Raw genomic sequence first — 16,518 nt, 5'->3', positions numbered from 1 at the left:
AGAGGTTTGTATAGATGTCTTTGGAATTTCCTAGGCTGTAGCCTAGGCTGGCTTCCTTCCTTCCTTCCTTCCTTCCTTCCTGCCTTCCTGCCTTCCTGCCTTCCTTCCCTCCCTCCTTCCTTCCTCCTTCCTTCCTTCCTTCCTTTCTCTCTCTCTCCTTCCTTCCTTCCTGCCTTCCTTCCTTCCTTCCTTTCTCTCTCTCTCTCTCCTTCCTTCCTGCCTTCCTTCCTTCCTTCCTTCCTTCCTTCCTTCTTTCCTTCCTTCTCTCTCTCTCTTTCTTTCCTTTTGAGATAGAGTCTCCCGCTGTCGCTCAGTCTGGAGTACAGTGGCGTGATCTCAGCTCACTGCAACCTCTGCCTCCCAGGTTCAAGCAATTCTCTGCCTCAGCCTTCCAAGTAACTGGGATTACAGGCACCCGCCACCATGCCCGGCTACATTTTTTGTATTTTTAGTAGAGACGGGGTTTCATCATCTTGGCCAGGCTGGTTTTGAACTCCTGACCTCATAATTCACCCACCTCGGCCTCCCAAAGTGTTGGGATTACAGGCGTGAGCCACTGCTCCTGAACTTTTTTTATTTTTTGAGATGGAATCTCGCTCTGTCCCCTGGCTGGAGTGCAGAGGCGTGATCTCGGCTCACCACAACCTCCTCCTGGGTTCAAGCGATTCTCCTGCTTCAGCCTCCCAAGTAGCTGGGATTACAGGCACCCGCCACCAATCTCGGCTTATTTTTGTATTTTTACTAGAGACGGGGTTTTGTCATGTTGGCCAGGCTGGTCTCAAATTCCTGCCCTCAAGTGATTTACTCGTGTTAGCCTCCCAAAGTGCTGGGATTACAAGCATGAGCCACCGCGCCTGGCCACAGTCTAGGCTTCCTACTCCCCCTGAGTGACTTCTTCCCTACTGGGTCTTCTGCACGCAGCATGGAGTCATGCACACAGCAGACAGTTAATGAATACAGAGAGAATGAATGATGTATATAAAGCAATAACTTGATACATTGCCTGGCACCTAGTAGATACTCAGTAAGTGGTAACCTGTCAACATGAAGCTCAAGCTCCATTCGACAAGATTTGTGACTTTAAACAAGTTACCTTTCTTTTCTTTTTTTTTTTGAGGCGGAGTCTTGCTCTGTCGCCCGGGCTGGAGTGCAGTGACCAGATCTCAGCTCACTGCAAGCTCCGCCTCCCGGATTTACGCCATTCTCCTGCCTCAGCCTCCCCAGTAGCTGGGACTACAGGCGCCCGCCACCTCGCCCGGCTAGTTTTTGTATTTTTTAGTAGAGACGGGGTTTCACCGTGTTAGCCAGGATGGTCTCGATCTCCTGACCTCGTGATCCGCCCGCCTCGGCCTCCCAAAGTGCTGGGATTACAGGCTTGAGCCACCGCGCCCGGCCACCTTTCTTTTCTAAGCTTCACTTTCCTCATCTACAAAGTGAAAAGTGTTCTACATTGAGTGCTCTGTCCTACAAATCACTGGTAGTTATGATGTAGGGACTAATTTTTTTTTTTTTTTTTTTGAGATGGAATTTCGCTCTTGTTGCCCAGGCTGGAGTGCAATGGCACGATCTCGGCTCATCGCAACCTTCTGCCTCCCAGGTTCAAGCAATTGTCCTGCCTCAGCCTCCTGAGTAGCTGGGATAACAGGCATGCGCCACCACAGCTGGCTAATTCTGTGTTTTTAGTAGAGTCGGGGTTTTTCCATGTTGGTCAGGCTGGTCTCAAACTCCCAACCTCAGGTGATCTGCCTGCCTTGGTCTCCCAAAGTGCTGGGATTACAGGCGTGAGCCACTGCACCCAGCCAATGTAAGGACCAATTTAAGGTGCTTGTTCTTCCTGAGAAAAGATGGGTTGAGGGGGAAATACATGCAGAGCTATCACGGACAATGAAGTTCTGCCAACTCTCTTCCCTCAGCAGAGAGAGGAGATGGGACAAGACTGCTGGGCAGTGGTGGCATCTTTGGGCACTCTGGGTTAAGCAGCCATGCACAGCCCAGAAGACCATGCAGAGATAGTCCAGTGTGTATGAGGGCCCATGCTATGCCATGCACTGAATTGGGTTAAAAGTCAATGGTCTTGGAGCTAAGAAAACTCAATATTTCCCAGTAAGTATCAGGGGCTCTGGTGTCCATCCCAGACCCTCATAATAGAAGGAGCTGGCTGGGCTTTCATACTCATGAGCATCCTCCCATCCCCCCAACCCACTTCATTCATTTACTTGTTAACATGCCCAACGAGACATCCTTTTGCCGAGTAGAGGGGGTACAAAATGTGCTCCTAGTCTGGGAGCAGTAGGTGGGAGAGGCTTAGATGTTTTTAACCAGGAGTTGAAATCTTAGCACTTCTGGGGCCATACACGTACTGCATGGTGGGGATGGTGGTAAACTCAAGACAGTATGGAGCAGCCTGACTCCACTCTGACAGATTGTGGTCCAGGGAGAGCTAACTCAGCTGGGCCAAATCTTCTGATTCTTTTTTTTCACATTTATTTTTATTTTTAAATTGTTTTGAGACCAGGTCTCACTCTGGTGACTTGTAGGACAAAGCACTCGAAGTAGAACAATCTTCATTTTGTAGATGAGGAAACTGAGGCTCAGAAAAGGAAGGTAACTTGTTCAAAGTTACAAATCATGCCCCGGCTAGATTGTGTGATCAGAGCTTACTGAAGCCTCAACCTCCCAGGCTCAGGCGATCCTCCTGCCTCAGCCTCCTGAGTAGCTGGGACCACAGGTGCATACCACCACTCCTGGCTAATTTTTTTTTTTTTTTTTTTTTGAGGTGGAGTCTTGCTCTGTCGCCCAGGCTGGAGTGCAGTGGCGCAATCTCGGCTCACTGCAAGCTCCGCCTCCCGGGTTTACGCCATTCTCCTGCCTCAGCCTCCCAAGTAGCTGGGACTACAGGCGCCCGCCATCTCGCCCGGCTAGTTTTCTGTATTTTTTAGTAGAGACGGGGTTTCACTGTGTAGGCCAGGATGGTCTCGATCTCATGACCTCGTGATCCACCCGTCTCGGCCTCCCAAAGTGCTGGGATTACAGGCTTGAGCCACTGCGCCCGGCCACCCTGGCTAATTTTTAAAAAATTATTTGTAGAAAGAGGGTCTCCCTATTGTGCCCAGGCTGGTCTTGAACTCTTGGGCTCAAGTGATCCTCCTGCCTCGGCCTCCCTGTGTTGGGATTTCAGATGTGAGTCACCTCGCACAGCCAATTTTTTAAAAAGACAAGCCATAAATTCAGGGTTTTTTCCTGTGAAAATTTTCCTACTTTTAAAAACTTGACAACTTGGGCCAGGCGCGGTGGCTCACGCCTGTAATCCCAACACTTTGGGAGGCCAAGGCAGGCAGATCATGAGGTCAGCAGATCGAGACCATTCTGGCTAACATGGTGAAACCCCGTCTCTACTAAAAATGCAAAAAAATTAGCTGGTCATGGTGGTGCGCACCTGTAGTCCCAGCTACTTAGGAGGCTGAGGCAAGAGAATGGCGTGAACCTGGGAGGTAGAGGTTGCAGTGAGCTGAGATGGCGCCACTGCACTCCAGCCTGGGCAACAGAGCATGACTCCATCTCAAAAACAAAATTTCTTTGTGACTGTGGCAAACATAGCTGTAGTAGAAGTCATGGTGGGTAGTTAGTTCAGTGGAGCTCTTATGGGCCAGTGACAAATGGTGGCGGGGTGGCTTCCTGAGTGCAACTTGTACAGTGGTCCCACAGGGCCCTGCACTTGGAGGAGGACCGCACCTCACACATGGTTCATGCTCTGCTCTGCTCTTGCCATTTTGAAATTTTTAATTATTATTTTTTATTTATTTATTTGTTGAGTTAGAGTTTCGCTCTTGTTGCCCAGGCTGGAGTACAGTGGCTTGATCTTGGCTCGCTGCAACCTCTACCTCCCAGGTTCAAGCGGTCCTTCTGCCTCAACCTCCAGCGTGGCTAGGATTACAGGCGCACACCACCACACCCAGCTAATTTTGTTATTTTTAGTAGAGATGGGGTTTTGCCATGTTGATCAGGCTGGTCTCGAACTCCTGACCTCAGGTGATCCACCGGCCTCCCAAAGTGCTGGGATTACTGGTATGAGCCACCACGCCCGGCCTAATAATTCTTTAACAAGGGCCCAGGCTTTCACTTTGCACTGGGCTCTGCAAATTACCAAGCCTGTCCTGACTGGAGGCAAGGGCTGAACCCATCTGGTGGTGGAAAAGGGCCAAAGAGGAGGTCAGGAAATGCTTCATAGAAGGACCCCGAGGGAGGAGGCGAGTCCTGCAAGTAGGCCTGGGTGTGGCTATGTGAGACTGTGAGGCGGAAGTGTGTTGTGTGCGCCAGTGTGTGCAAGTGTGAGGCTGTGAATATGGTCCACGCAAGTGTGTGAGAGCAGGCAGTGTCTGCGGTGACTGCAGGGGCATGTGAGTGAGGGCTTGTGGATATTTATCTTTGTGAGTGTGAGTGTGTGTGTGACTTTGGTTCCCATGAGTGTGTATGATGTGTGTGGTTTGTGGGGGAGGTGGTGGCCAGGGCAGGGAGAGTCACGGGGCTATTTAACAAATATTTATTGAGCACCTCCTCTGTGCCAGGCGCTGTGCAAGGTGCTGAGGTGAGTAAGCCCCAGCACTTGCCCAGAGGTGCTCACAGCCAGGCGAGGGAGAGAGATGTGTAAACAGACAACTGCAGTGAGAGAGCAGATTGAAACCAGACTCCTCAGAAATACAACCCCTTCACTCACTTCCCCCAGGAGAAGCCAGATTTCCCCAGAATTGGTGGGACAGGTGGGGCTGTGGGAAAAGCCGGGAACTGTCCCAGGAGGCCGACCCCAGCCCCTCCTCAGGCACACCCAAACACCACAGGAGGGGTGACCTCCCTCTGACCTGCACAGCGACACACCCAATCCCACAGAAGCAGATAAGAGGTGACCAGCAGCTCCAGCAGGGTAGGATATAAACAGCCCGGCCCTGTGGCTTCCTCCCCACCCCCACTCCCCAGCCCAGGACACACCTGAGGGGATGCAGACTGGGGTGGGCGAGAGAAAGGCTGTCTCCTGCTAGGAGGAGTCCATTCGGAGGTCCCTGGGCTGGTGAGCATTGGGGTAAGGGTGTCTGGTGACTGACAGAGAAGGCAGCACAGAGGCCAGCCCAGGGGTCTGTGCCAGGACTGTGCAGCATCCTGAGGGGTGAGAGGGGAGAGAACTGTTGGGGAGAAAGCCGTCCCTCCCAGAGCTGCTGTCTTCTGGGCTGTCCCAGGCGCTGCCCAGGTGGCCTCACTGAGCTGCAGCGTGGGGGCAGGCATGCTGTCAGTTGGTCCCTGCTCTCACCCAGCCAGTGACTTCGGCCCACCTTGTGGGTGAAATGGGGACGCCCGGTCTCCTCAGAGAGCTGTGGGGCGGATCAAATGAGATAATGGGATGAGGAAAACACCTCATAAACTGCAAATGGCAGGACAAAGGTCAGTGTGCAGCGGGCAGCACCTGCCCCCAGCCCTCCAGAAGAGGGTGAAGGGGCTGAGCGCCATATTCCCAGCCCTCCTCCCTGCTACGATTTCCTTTAGGAGCTGAAGACGCTGGGAGTCAAGGGAGGCCGAACAAGCATGTCCCAGGGTTCAGAGGCCCCTCCCCCACTTCTTGGCTAGGTGACTTCAGGCCACACTGGGTTACCTCTCTTCTTTTTTTCTGAGACGGAGTCTCGTTCTGTCGCCAGGCTGGAGTGCAGTGGCGCGATCTCGGCTCACTGCAACCTCCACCTCCTGGGCTCAAGTGATTCTCCTGCCCCAGCCTCCTGAGTTGCTAGGACTACAGGCACGTGCCAGCATGCCCAGCTAATTTTTGTATTTTTAGCAGAGACGGGATTTCACCGTGTTGGCCAAGATGGCCTGGATCTTCTGACCTCGTGATCCTCCTGCCTCGGCCTCCCAAAGTACTAGGATTACAGGCATAAATCATCGTGCCCAGCTGGGCCACATCTCTTAAGGGTGCAAGGACCCTGAGATATTGTGGCTAGGGAAACTAGACCAGAGTCTAATGCTAACTTTCAAGAAATGGGGTCATTTTTAGACTGAGTAGCTGTGAAAGCTTCCCCAGCTTCTGAGGCTAAACCTACGCCCTGGTCCGCATCCCCTTTGTCTAACTGGCTCACACTTCAGAAGGGAAATGTAAATAAAAGTCTTTCCAAATGGCTCCAGGATTCTGGGTTCTCTCATGATCTCACTTTTCTCTCCAATCACTTCCCCACTCTCTTTTCCACCATTTCTTGCTTCTCCAGAGCAAGCTGCATTTCCAGAAATCCACACACAAGCTCTTTAGTTTTTCTACGATCCCTTCTTTACCCACATCACTTCAGCCAATAATCTGGTTGGTATTTCCAAGACAACAGAGCAGTATTTCAAACTCATCAATGGGATTTTAATGTGCTTTATGGAATTTTAAGCCTCAAACTTAAGGAACTTTTCACCTGGAAAGCATTCTTCATAAGTAACATCAGTGAACTGTCCTCCCTAAAACCTAGACACATTATCGCTGTGGAAACAGAATAATAGTTCTAGAGTCGACTGAGGATTAAGTTAGGAGAGCCTACACCAGGAAAAGCTCCCAGGAAACGTTTTTAGGACAGAATCAAGGCACACCTGTGGAACCTCTTTCCGCATCTGTCAAATGGGGATACTGGGTCTCCTCTCTTCTTGGGAGAGGATTAAATGAGCCAGAGTGGGCTAGCACAGTGCCTGGCATGAGACTACACTTTCAATGGGTGCTATACTCACTACCTGGGTGACAGGATCATTCGCATCCCAATATACCCATGTAACAAACCTGCACACGTACCTCCTAAATCTAGAGTAATAGTTGCAATTATTAAACAAAGAGAAACAGACTATACTTTCAACAAATGCCAACTCCTTCCCTCGTTCTTTCTCAGCAAGTATTCATCTCCATTATGTTTGGTTTTTTTTTTTTTTTCCTTTACAAGATCCTAACTCTGATTTTGTCAGACTCAAAAGCTGGGATTTATTTATATTACAGATAGACAGTTTACAGCCCACTTGGCTGGAATGCAAAACCATCTATTCCACAAGGCCGGCCATGCAATTCTAGACATCTTGAGAACATCAGGTCCAAATCCTAGCCTTATAGGAAGAATCAGTCCCAAACAGGACAGACTTGGTCAAGGTCAAGGTCACCCAAGCGGTGTCGCGACAGCAGGATGTTCCTGACCTCAGTTTTCTGAGTTCATGTCCTTGCTTGCATGAAGTCTTGTAAGCATTCTCTGACAGTCTCACCTGCTTCCTTTGTTGGCCTCCCAGCCCAGTCCACGTGTCTGTAAGCCCAAACCTGCTACAGGAAATCTATAACTCCTCTCTTCGTCAGCCTTTGCCCTCACCCTCAGCCTGGTAGACCTGCATTCTCCTCCCCTCCAACCTCTTGACCATATTCGATCCAAAGGCCCAAATTTCAGTACACAGGTAGCTAAGACAAAGGTTAGAAAAAGCCCAGAAGGCACTTTATTGGAGGTTTCTGCCTCCATTCACAGGAGAAAGGAGCCGGGAGTCCCATCCTGAGGGTTCCAGCATCAGCCCACTGGAGAGCCTGGAACAGTCCAGCACTCTGTGGGAGAGGAGTGGGAGAGGGGAATGTTTTTAGAAAAAATAGATCTCTATGTACATCTGACATATTTATAGCACATAAATTAGGGAGTGCTCTGACCCCTGCCCGTGGAGCCCAAGCACTGAGCAGGGAGGTGAACGCCAGTCTAGAAAGAAGGTGCTGGAGCCCCTGCTCTGTCCTCTCCATTACGGTGCTCCCCTAGGGCCTCCCCAGGCCTCCTTGGCTCAGTCCAGGTCTCTGCAGGAGGAAGGTGTTGTCTGTATTTACTGAGACTGGGTTTGAGGAGGCACCAGATTAAAGGAGACACATCTGCAGCTATACAGTCAGCTTCAAACCCCAGGGCTTGTAATTCCAAGAGAAGGGTGGGGAGGTGAGGCCATAGTCTCCGAGTCCCAGGATGATGGCTGACAATACACCAAAACGTCAGCTTCTCTCCACAGCACAGCTGGGAGCATTCCCCAGTGGAGGGGCCATCTGGCCTGCCTGTCCTCCCAGGAAGGTTTGCAGGCCTCGAGTGGTCGTGAGTTTGGTCCCAGGTATAGTTCCAACCCTCAGTTCCGATTCTGGAGAACCTCTTCCTCCTTCCAGCCACTTGAGTTTTTGCCAAACTTGTAGACGAGTCGCCGGCCATCCACCCGTTCCAGGATCTCCCGTTTGTAGTAGTACCTGGGTGGGGAGAAGGATGGTCAGAGGTGCTTAGGCAGGAAACGGGCCCCAAGTTGCCAGCCCTCCCACCTAGCCCGCGTTACCCTCAGGTGACCCATGCCCACTGGTATCTGCCTAAGCTGAGCCTGACTCACACTTCCTGAACTCCTCTGTTCTTCCCACCCGTAAGCAGAAGCTCTGTCCCTATACTGGCCAGTAACTGTGCCCAGGACACATGGCTCTCTGCCCTTGCTTCTTTGTATCCTATGGCTATGACTGGGGTCTGATCATTAAAGTACATGATTTTTAAGGCCAGGTGGCTGGGCACGGTGGCTCACACCTGTAATTCCAGCATTTTGGGAGGCCGAGACAGGCAGATCACTTGAGGTCAGGAATTCAAGACTAGCCTGGCCAACAGGGTGAAACCCCCATCTCTACTAAAAATACAAAAATTAGCCGGGCATGGTGGCAGGTGCCTGTAATCCCAGCTACTTGGGAGGCTGAGGCATAAGAATCACTTGAACTTGGGAGGCAGAGGTTGTAGCGAGCCAAGATTGTACCACTGCACTCCAGCCTGGTCAACAGAGCAAGACCCTATCTCAAAAAAAAAAAAAAAAAAAAAGAAGAAGAAGAAGAAAAAAGAAAAGGCCAGGCACAGTGGTTCACACCTGTAATCCCAGCACTTTGGGAGGCCAAGGCAGGACAGTCATTTGAGACCAGGGGTTTGAGACTGGCCTGGCCAACACAGAGACCCTTGTCTCTATTTAAAAAAGAAAAAAAAAAAAAAGGAAAGAAAGTACATGATTTTAAGGCTGGATGGGACCTTAAGATGACCTACTCTACCCCTGGACATAGGAGGAAACTGAGGCCCGGAGAAAAGCAACCTAAGTGCTTCGACGAAGAGAAAGCCAGGCCCTGGGTGGGCACAGCTCCCGCCCACTTCCCGACTCTCCAGGTGCCTTCCTGAGGACCAGCCTCACAGGTGATACAAGAAATGTTGCTGTTAGCTCAAGCACACTGTGTCTGCCGTCTGCCAGGCTAATACTTTCTCCACGTTGTCGTTTAATCCACCAAGTAGGCCAACCCAGATGTTGTCCTCACTCTACAGGACTCAGCCTTGTTGCATGAAGCCAAGTGGCATCCAGGAGGAGGGCAGTGGGAGTGTGAGCACTGTCCCCGTGTCTGGCTGCATGGTGAGGGTCCTGGCGGCCAGCTCACCTCATGGCCCGGCTCAGCTTCTCATAGGTCATGTTGCTGTTCTTTTTCTTTTGGCCCCACAGTTGGGCCACAGCCTCGGAGCGCAGGAACTTGAAGACGCCTTCATGCCGATTCTCCCACTTCATGAGGCCCTCATTGAGCTCTGGGTGGATGAGGATGTCCCGGATGAACTCCCACAGGTGGGTACCTCTGGGTGCTACAAGGCCAGCCTCCGTCAGTTTGCCATCCAGGTGTCCCCTCTCACTCAAGGCCAGCTGGCCCTGCCCGCCCCAGCGCACTGCTGCCTCGGCCACAGCATGGAGCAAGCCCCTGCAGAGTGCCCTCTGTGTGGGTACTGCAGTGACTGCTTTTCTCCTCAGCCCACGTGAGCACCCACCAGCTGCCTCCTTACACCGAGGGTGTCCCAGAAGGCAGCACAGTGGCCAAATGCAGAGAAGGCTGGAGTCAGTGGACAGGACTCTAGTGCCATGAGCCTCCCACTGGGAGCCTTATTTCCTCCTCCTTTCCAGGACCACCAAGCCAGGCTCTGTAATTAGGTGGTGACCAATACCATAGAGCCCCCAGCTTGTGCACAGCCTTAACAAAGGCCGCGCGGAGGCCAGAGAAAACGGGAGAAAGGATACCCACAATGACCCGCAGTGCCCCAGGAAGCAGCTCAGCCTCGGTGCAGGGAGGACCCAGGTGCCCCTGGAGCTCACCATGCTTGCTCTTCTTGCCCTCAAGACAGTCCCAGTACTCTTTGCTCAGCTTTCGGGGCCGGCCTCGTTTCCGCTTCCCGTGCTTGGGATCCCCCTTCTTGCAGTCCGGAAAGCCATCTGTGGGGACGGTGGTGGAAGATCAAGGAGGGCAAGGGGGGAGTTAGGGAAAGCAGCCCCTCTACAGGAAAAGGCTGCAGAAAGAGCCGGGCCCTCTGTACACTGCTAAATGGGACACTCTCTTGGGGACCTCCCTCGGCTCACCTCTGGGGAAGAGCTTGCCGTCCGTGGGATCCAGGTCCACGTCACTTCCACCGGAGTCTGAGGAGTGGGAGCTCCGAGAAGCACCAGTCCCTGGGGGGTGGGGTCAGAGTAAGTCCCCTACCGGCCCACCCTCTGCTGAACCATGCTGCTGGCTCTCAGGACACACTTCCCAGCCTGTTCCTATTCCTGCCAGAAGGCCTGAGTTCTGGTGCTGGGAGCCAGAGGGAACCAGGGACACTTTGGGGAAGAGAGGTTGTGGCCCAGAGAGGACTCTCACCTGCGGTGGAGACGTCAGAGCTGCCGGGGGAGGGGGCTCCTGCACCACAGCTGCCGGGGTGGTAGGGGCTGGCTTGCTGACTGTCGTCCAGCAGCTCCTGGGCAAAGGGGCTGCCCTGGTCTGGGAAGAGGAGGTGAGAACTCAGAGAGGGCTCAGGGGAGCAGACCAGGACAGGTGAGGCTGCCCATGGGTCTGATGACCTGCTGCAATTTTTCTAATTGAGGGAGGAAGAAGTCCGGGGAGGGGGTCATCTTTAGCACTCTGTGGAGGGGCAGGGATGGGACAAGACAGGCTGGGGAAGGAAGGAGAAAACGGGTTCTCACCAAAGGGCCCTGGGTCTAGGGCCTCCTGGAAGGCCATGCCATCCTTCTCCAGCAGCTCAATGATCCAGCTGAGCTCATCAGAAGAGCTGGAAGCTGACAAGGAAGGAAGGAAGGGTCACACTCCCTTCATCCCTCCCTCGAGAGCTCTCTCTGGCTGTGCCTCTGGCCCAGAGCTCCAGGGCCTGCCCACTGTCACACTGAACTCAACTCAGCTCAACATATGGAGCTGCTCCCCCGCTTCCAGGGGCCTGGACTCACTGAGGTCTCGTAGCTGGGCATGGAGTTGGTCCCCCAGAGGCCCAAAGACCAGACGCAGCTCCTCAAGGGCACAATTGCAGAGGGTGGCCCCGTCCATGTCACACCGTGAGAAGTCAATGGCGCTTGCGTCGTACTTGTTCTTCTCCACTTGGTAGCTGATCCAGTCCAGAACCTGTGTCTTCGACCAGAACTGGGGCTGTTCCCCCGACCAGCTGGTCTTCTCTGCAAGGGCCAGGCATGGCAACAGGCTCAGCCCAGGCCACCCAGCAGACCTTACAGCCCTGTTTTCTTTCTTTGTTTGGTTTTTTTTTTTTTTTTTGAGATGGAGTCTCGCTGTGTCGCCCAGGCTGGAGTGCAGTGGCATGATCTCAGCTCACTGCAACCTCCGCCTCCCAGGTTCACGCCATTCTCCCGCCTCAGCCTCCGAGTAGCTGGGACTACAGGTGCCCACCACCTCACCCGGCTAGTTTTTTGTATTTTTAGTAGAGACGGGGTTTCACCATGTTAGCCAGGATGGTCTTGATCACCTGACCTCCTGATCCACCTGCCTCGGCCTCCCAAAGTGCTGGGATTACAGGCTTGAGCCACCGCGCCCGGCCTTGTTTGTTTGTTTGTTGCAATGGAGTTTCGCTCCTGTCGCCCAGGCTGGGGTGCAATGGCACAATCTCGCCTCACTGCAACCTCCACCTCCTGGGTTCAAGCAATTCTCCCGCGTCAGCCTCCCAAGTAGCTTGGCTTACAGGTGCCCACCACCAAGACGGGCTAAAATTTTTTTGTATTTTTAGTAGAGATGGGTTTCACCATGTTGGCCAGGCTGGTCTCCAACTCTTGACCTCAGGTGATCCGCCCGGCTCAGCCTCCCAAATTGCTGGGAATACAGGTGTGAGCCACCATTCCCAGCCCACACAGCCCCATTCCTGGAGCACACTGGGGATTCACGCCTCAGCCCTTGGAGCCATCCCAAGAGTAGGGGCAGGAGGTAGCATTCACAACACCCTTGACCTGGTATCTGACACCTCCCTCTGACTGTCACAGCCCCACAACCCCCAGCACCTCAGTCACTAAGTCTCAGCCTCTAGCCCTGGAATTCGCCCAGAGACCCTCCTCCCTGCCCATTCTCCCATTTGTCTAACAGGACCTTAGATGGATCTGTCTCCCACACCGTGCCCCATCCCACCCCGCTGAGACCCACCTGTACCCTCCAATGACATCTGGGGGTTGCTCAGGGTCAGCACCAAGTCATCGGCCCCAAAGGCGGCAGCAGGGGGAACAGGGGCCAGGGTGGAGTCATCTGAGCTGTACATCGCACTGACGTAGTTGCTAAAAATGTTGCTAATCTCACAGGTTGCAGCCATGAGGCTACCTGTGGATAGGGAGAGAGGGGATGAGGTTGGTGAGGGGACGAGGGTCCTCTCCTTACACTCCCAGCTACTCTGCTTTGCCCAATGATGGGCAAGAGTAGCCCCCAGGGGCAGGAAGATCATCAACTCTGCGGACACCCTCTCTTCAAGAAGGGCTCCAAGATCTCAGACCAGGGCAGGACCACAGGAGCCTCCAGCTGGACTTCCCTCCTCAGATCTCTGGGGCCCTGGAGCCAGAATGGCAGCGTCATGGCCATTCTGCCCCTCCCAGAGACAATCTCTCTCTCTGTTCTTCGACACTTAGAACACCTACGCTCTTGCTCGGAGATCCTAGACTGGAGTGCGCAGATTCAGAACCGCAAATCCTCTGGACCCCTCTGCAGTTTCCCAAGAGCTGTTCTAGGGAATGACAGACAGGGAATCCTACCGGAGTGGTGGAGTCTGGCTGTGGCAGGCAGGCCGGCAGTCAGGCTTAAGCCGCAGGTGGGAGAGAAATCCAGTTCTGCCAGGTGGCGCTGAGGTGTCTGGGTGCTGTGATCCCCTACCTGGCTCTAAATAGAGCCTGGAGGGAGCTCCTCCCTGAGCTCAGGCCTTTATAGTACGTCCCCTGCAGTAACCTGAGCTGGTGGCTCATTGGACGGAGGGGATTTCCTGGCCTTCAGACTGGGCTCCTGGCCCCAGGTGATTTGCATATTCAGTGCCACTTGGCCCGGATCTTAGCAGGCGGTGCTGGGAAATCAGGCCCGGCTGGTTTAATGATTGTCAGAGTCTGTCATCCCGCACCCTCTGGGGTTGGGCACAGGGCACTAGCCTGGGCAGGTGGCGGGAACATTGCTGGGGTGGGCATCTGTGCTTTCTGCTGCCCTCTGGCCCAGGAAAATCCTCCCAGGGGCCAGGCCAGAGATGGGCCAGGCAGGGGGAGGGAAAGTGAGGGACTGTGAACCCCTGGCTGACCTGGATCAGAAAGCTGCTGGCCCCTAAATTCCAGAGATTCGGCAACAAAGAGGCCTAGTAGGGAGAGGAATTACTAGGTTTAGGGGTTTTTCCCAGAACACCCAGGACTCTGGCCAGGGGCTGGCAGGTGCTCCAGGCTCAACGCTGGGCAATACTCATGGATTAATTGGTGGTGGCTGGGCCTGCAAGCCTAGCCTTGGCTCCAGGGTCCCCACTAAAGGGGTCCTTCTCCAGCACTCAATCTGTTGGCAAGGTCTTCACTACCATCACCTGCCTGGACTCCATCCAAGCATCAGGGTTGCTGCAGTCACTCCTGAAGAGACCCGGCTCTGTTGGAAAGTTCTTCCCTCAGCGCCTGCTGAAGCCCTCCCTGCCGGAGTTGCCAGAATCCACACGGATAAGTTCATCCCTGCTCTCTCGACTCCATCTAATCTCTGGTTCACTCTGCCCAGTTTTCCAGTGCCTTCTGCTGCCCTCTAGTGGTCAGAAGCCTGACAATCTGGGTCACGTCATTCAAAGAAGAGGGAACGCATAGTATTAATATATTTACCAAGCACTTTTCAACATAGTCTCTCATTTAATCCTCACACCAAAAAAGTCCTGTAAGGAATGCATGGTTACTCCCATTTTATAGACAAGAAAGTTGCAGCGTGGAGGGTTCCCTTAGAATGGCTTGCCCAGGCCACACAGAGTTAGTGAAGGGGTGGGGCTGAGATTCACACCCAGGTATGCAGGTGTGTTGTACACGAAACCCTTGCTCTTTCCCTGCACAGGACTCAGAGCCTTCCCTCCCAGCTCCACGGCCAGAGCCCTTGCCTTCCCTGTGGGCAGAGTCCCCCATGTCTGTGGTTGTCCCTATGGACTCAGCCTGAAACACAATGGACAGGGTCTCATAGACCCTCCTTGAGATCCTGAATGGGGTGATACAGGTGGCTGAGGCAGGAGACTTGTAGCCAACATCTGCAACTGTGTCATCTTGGGTGAGACCCTTGGAGTCTATGCTTGTTTCCTCATCTATAAAAAATGAGGTTGTCTGAATTTAATAATCCCTAAGATCTCTTCCAGATCTAGCATTTTGTTTGTTTGTTTTGTTTTGAGGTGGAATCTTGTTCTGTCACCCAGGTTGGAGTGCAGTGGCGCGATCTCTGCTCACTGCAACCTCTGCCTCCTGGGTTCAAGCCATTCTCCTGCCTCAGCTTCCCAAGTAGCCAGGATTACAGACCACCGCCACACCCGGCTTTTTGTATTTTTAGTAGAGATGGGGTTTCACCGTGTTAGTCAGGATGGACTCGATCTTCTGACCTTGTGATCTGCCTGCCTCGGCCTCCCAAAGTACTGGGATTACAGGCATGAGCCACCGTGCCTAGCCCAGATCTAGATTTTTATGCATCTAAAAATGTAGGATCCGGTGGCTCACACCTGTAATCATTCCATCTCAAAAAAAAAAAAAAAAAAATGTAGGATCTGTGTGACCCACCTCCATTAATGCATAACTTGTGGAGTTCCTGGCCACCCTCAGCCAGGGTGGGTGAAATGGTTACTCAAACAAAAGGTGACTCCACCTTCCACAGATACTCCTTTCTTTAACTCTATAGCCTGAGGACTAAGAAAGTCCTGCCCAGAGAATCTGCTTCTTACCTTCCTCCTCTCTGAAGCGCCCGGGTGCCTAGGAGAGAGTTAATGTCCAGGATTCCCCCCAACCCCACCCCCGCCCCCCCCACCCCCACACTGGGCCAGTGCAGGCAGGAGAGCCTGGGGCTCAGTAGGATTTTCCCCAGCCCTTCAGGGGGCCTCCCCCAAGGAGCCTGAGGCAGGCACACCCTCCACCCAGTCCCTCACCCAGGAATGTGGGAGAACCGGCTTCTAGCCCCAGGGTTGCTCACGTGCTCCCTGCCCTGAAGAGTATGTGGCTGGGGCTCCCAGGATGGCGGGTGAAGAGGAGGATGTATGAGAAAAATGAGAAGGCTGTCAGCTCCCTTGCCTTCTTGGGGCTTCCTCACCGGTGACATGGAGCTGAGATAAGGAATCCCTACAGACTAGCAGCTTGAGATAAGTGGGAAAGACTTGGATTTGAGGTCAGTGCCTTGGAAGCATGGGGATGGGGGTGGGGAGAAGATTCCAGGATAGTGGTCAAGAGAGCTACGGAGCAGGATGCCAGGGGCTTCCCAGTACTCTGTGATGGCAAAAACAGCCCACTGGCCTCCCCTCTCCCCACGGAGCTTGCCCACATGGCAGCACAGCCTCATCTTTGGGATGGGAGGATGTCCTACAAAAGGACAGCCACATCCATTAGGCCTGTCGGGTACAAAGGTGGGGAGGCAGGCTACACAGCTCAGGATACCCATGCTATGAAATGGGACCCCACAAAGTTAGTGGAGTCACAGAACGACGGTTAGAAGAAGGACTTCCAGCCTTTCCTTCCAGTGACCCTTCATGATTACTGGGCCTGTTGGTGCTATAGGTTTTTGTAAAGAGCAAGGAAAGATAGCTACTGATAAGCTAGATACCAGGTTGGGGAGAGGGGGAGGCAACTGGATAGCCCTAAAGTAGTCCTTGTCAATAACATATTGCCAGGAACAGTCCTGAAAGAGCCACAGGAGTCTGCTGTCAAAATGCCAGTGCCTAGAGTAGCTCTTCCGATCCTGGGCCTCCAGATCCCTCTCCTGTGACCCACATCGCCCTCTCTGATGGTGAAGTTGAGTGTGCCATGGGGCAGAGGCCTCTCCAGTCTACCACTTGGTCACCACTAGTCCCTTGCTCTTGCTGAGTAAAAGCAAATCGACTCATTCCCAACCCTTGTGCAGGGAGGGGAGGGAGAAAGCCTGTTTGATAACCTAAAGCCGAGGACAGAGCAGAGCTGCGAACAGAGGCTGGTTCAGGGGTGCCCTGTATTTAAAGAAAGGCAACTGAAACACACTAAATATTTCTTCCAACCCTCCCCTCA

General features: G+C 53.3%; 1 protein-coding gene across 2 annotated transcripts; it reads right to left on the bottom strand.

Moving 5' to 3' along the window:
- Nucleotides 1-6,283: 6,283 nt before the first annotated feature.
- On the bottom strand, nt 6,284-13,252 carry ELF3 (E74 like ETS transcription factor 3). Of its 2 annotated transcripts, none has more exons than XM_033196762.1 (9): nt 13,048-13,252; nt 12,452-12,622; nt 11,260-11,481; nt 11,002-11,094; nt 10,679-10,798; nt 10,402-10,491; nt 10,141-10,257; nt 9,443-9,638; nt 6,284-8,245 (listed from the first exon to the last, which is right to left on the bottom strand). In XM_033196762.1, exons 2-9 carry the CDS (start codon nt 12,612-12,614, stop codon nt 8,131-8,133), a joined length of 1,116 nt encoding a protein of 371 aa, XP_033052653.1. In that variant the 5' UTR covers nt 12,615-12,622; nt 13,048-13,252; the 3' UTR covers nt 6,284-8,130. The 2 variants fall into 2 exon arrangements, with proteins under 2 accessions (XP_033052653.1, XP_033052654.1); XM_033196763.1 differs by having other exon boundaries at nt 9,443-9,584.
- Nucleotides 13,253-16,518: the final 3,266 nt, after the last annotated feature.

Source organism: Trachypithecus francoisi, unplaced genomic scaffold (assembly GCF_009764315.1).
Source record: "Trachypithecus francoisi isolate TF-2019V2 unplaced genomic scaffold, Tfra_2.0 Lachesis_group5, whole genome shotgun sequence".
NCBI lineage: Eukaryota > Metazoa > Chordata > Mammalia > Primates > Cercopithecidae > Trachypithecus > Trachypithecus francoisi.
The sequence above is the reverse complement of the archived record's forward strand: the minus strand, read 5'-3'. Positions and strand labels throughout refer to the sequence as shown.

Coding starts and splice junctions, on each gene's coding strand:
- ELF3 (XM_033196762.1), bottom strand. CDS start 12,614: ATGGCTGCAACCTGTGAGATTAGCAACATTTTTAGCAACTACGTCAGT. Junction 10,799..11,001: donor CCTAGACCCAGGGCCCTTTG/GTGAGAACCCGT, acceptor TCCTCTTCCCAG/ACCAGGGCAGCCCCTTTGCC. Junction 8,246..9,442: donor AAGCTGAGCCGGGCCATGAG/GTGAGCTGGCCG, acceptor CTCCCCACCCAG/GTACTACTACAAACGGGAGA.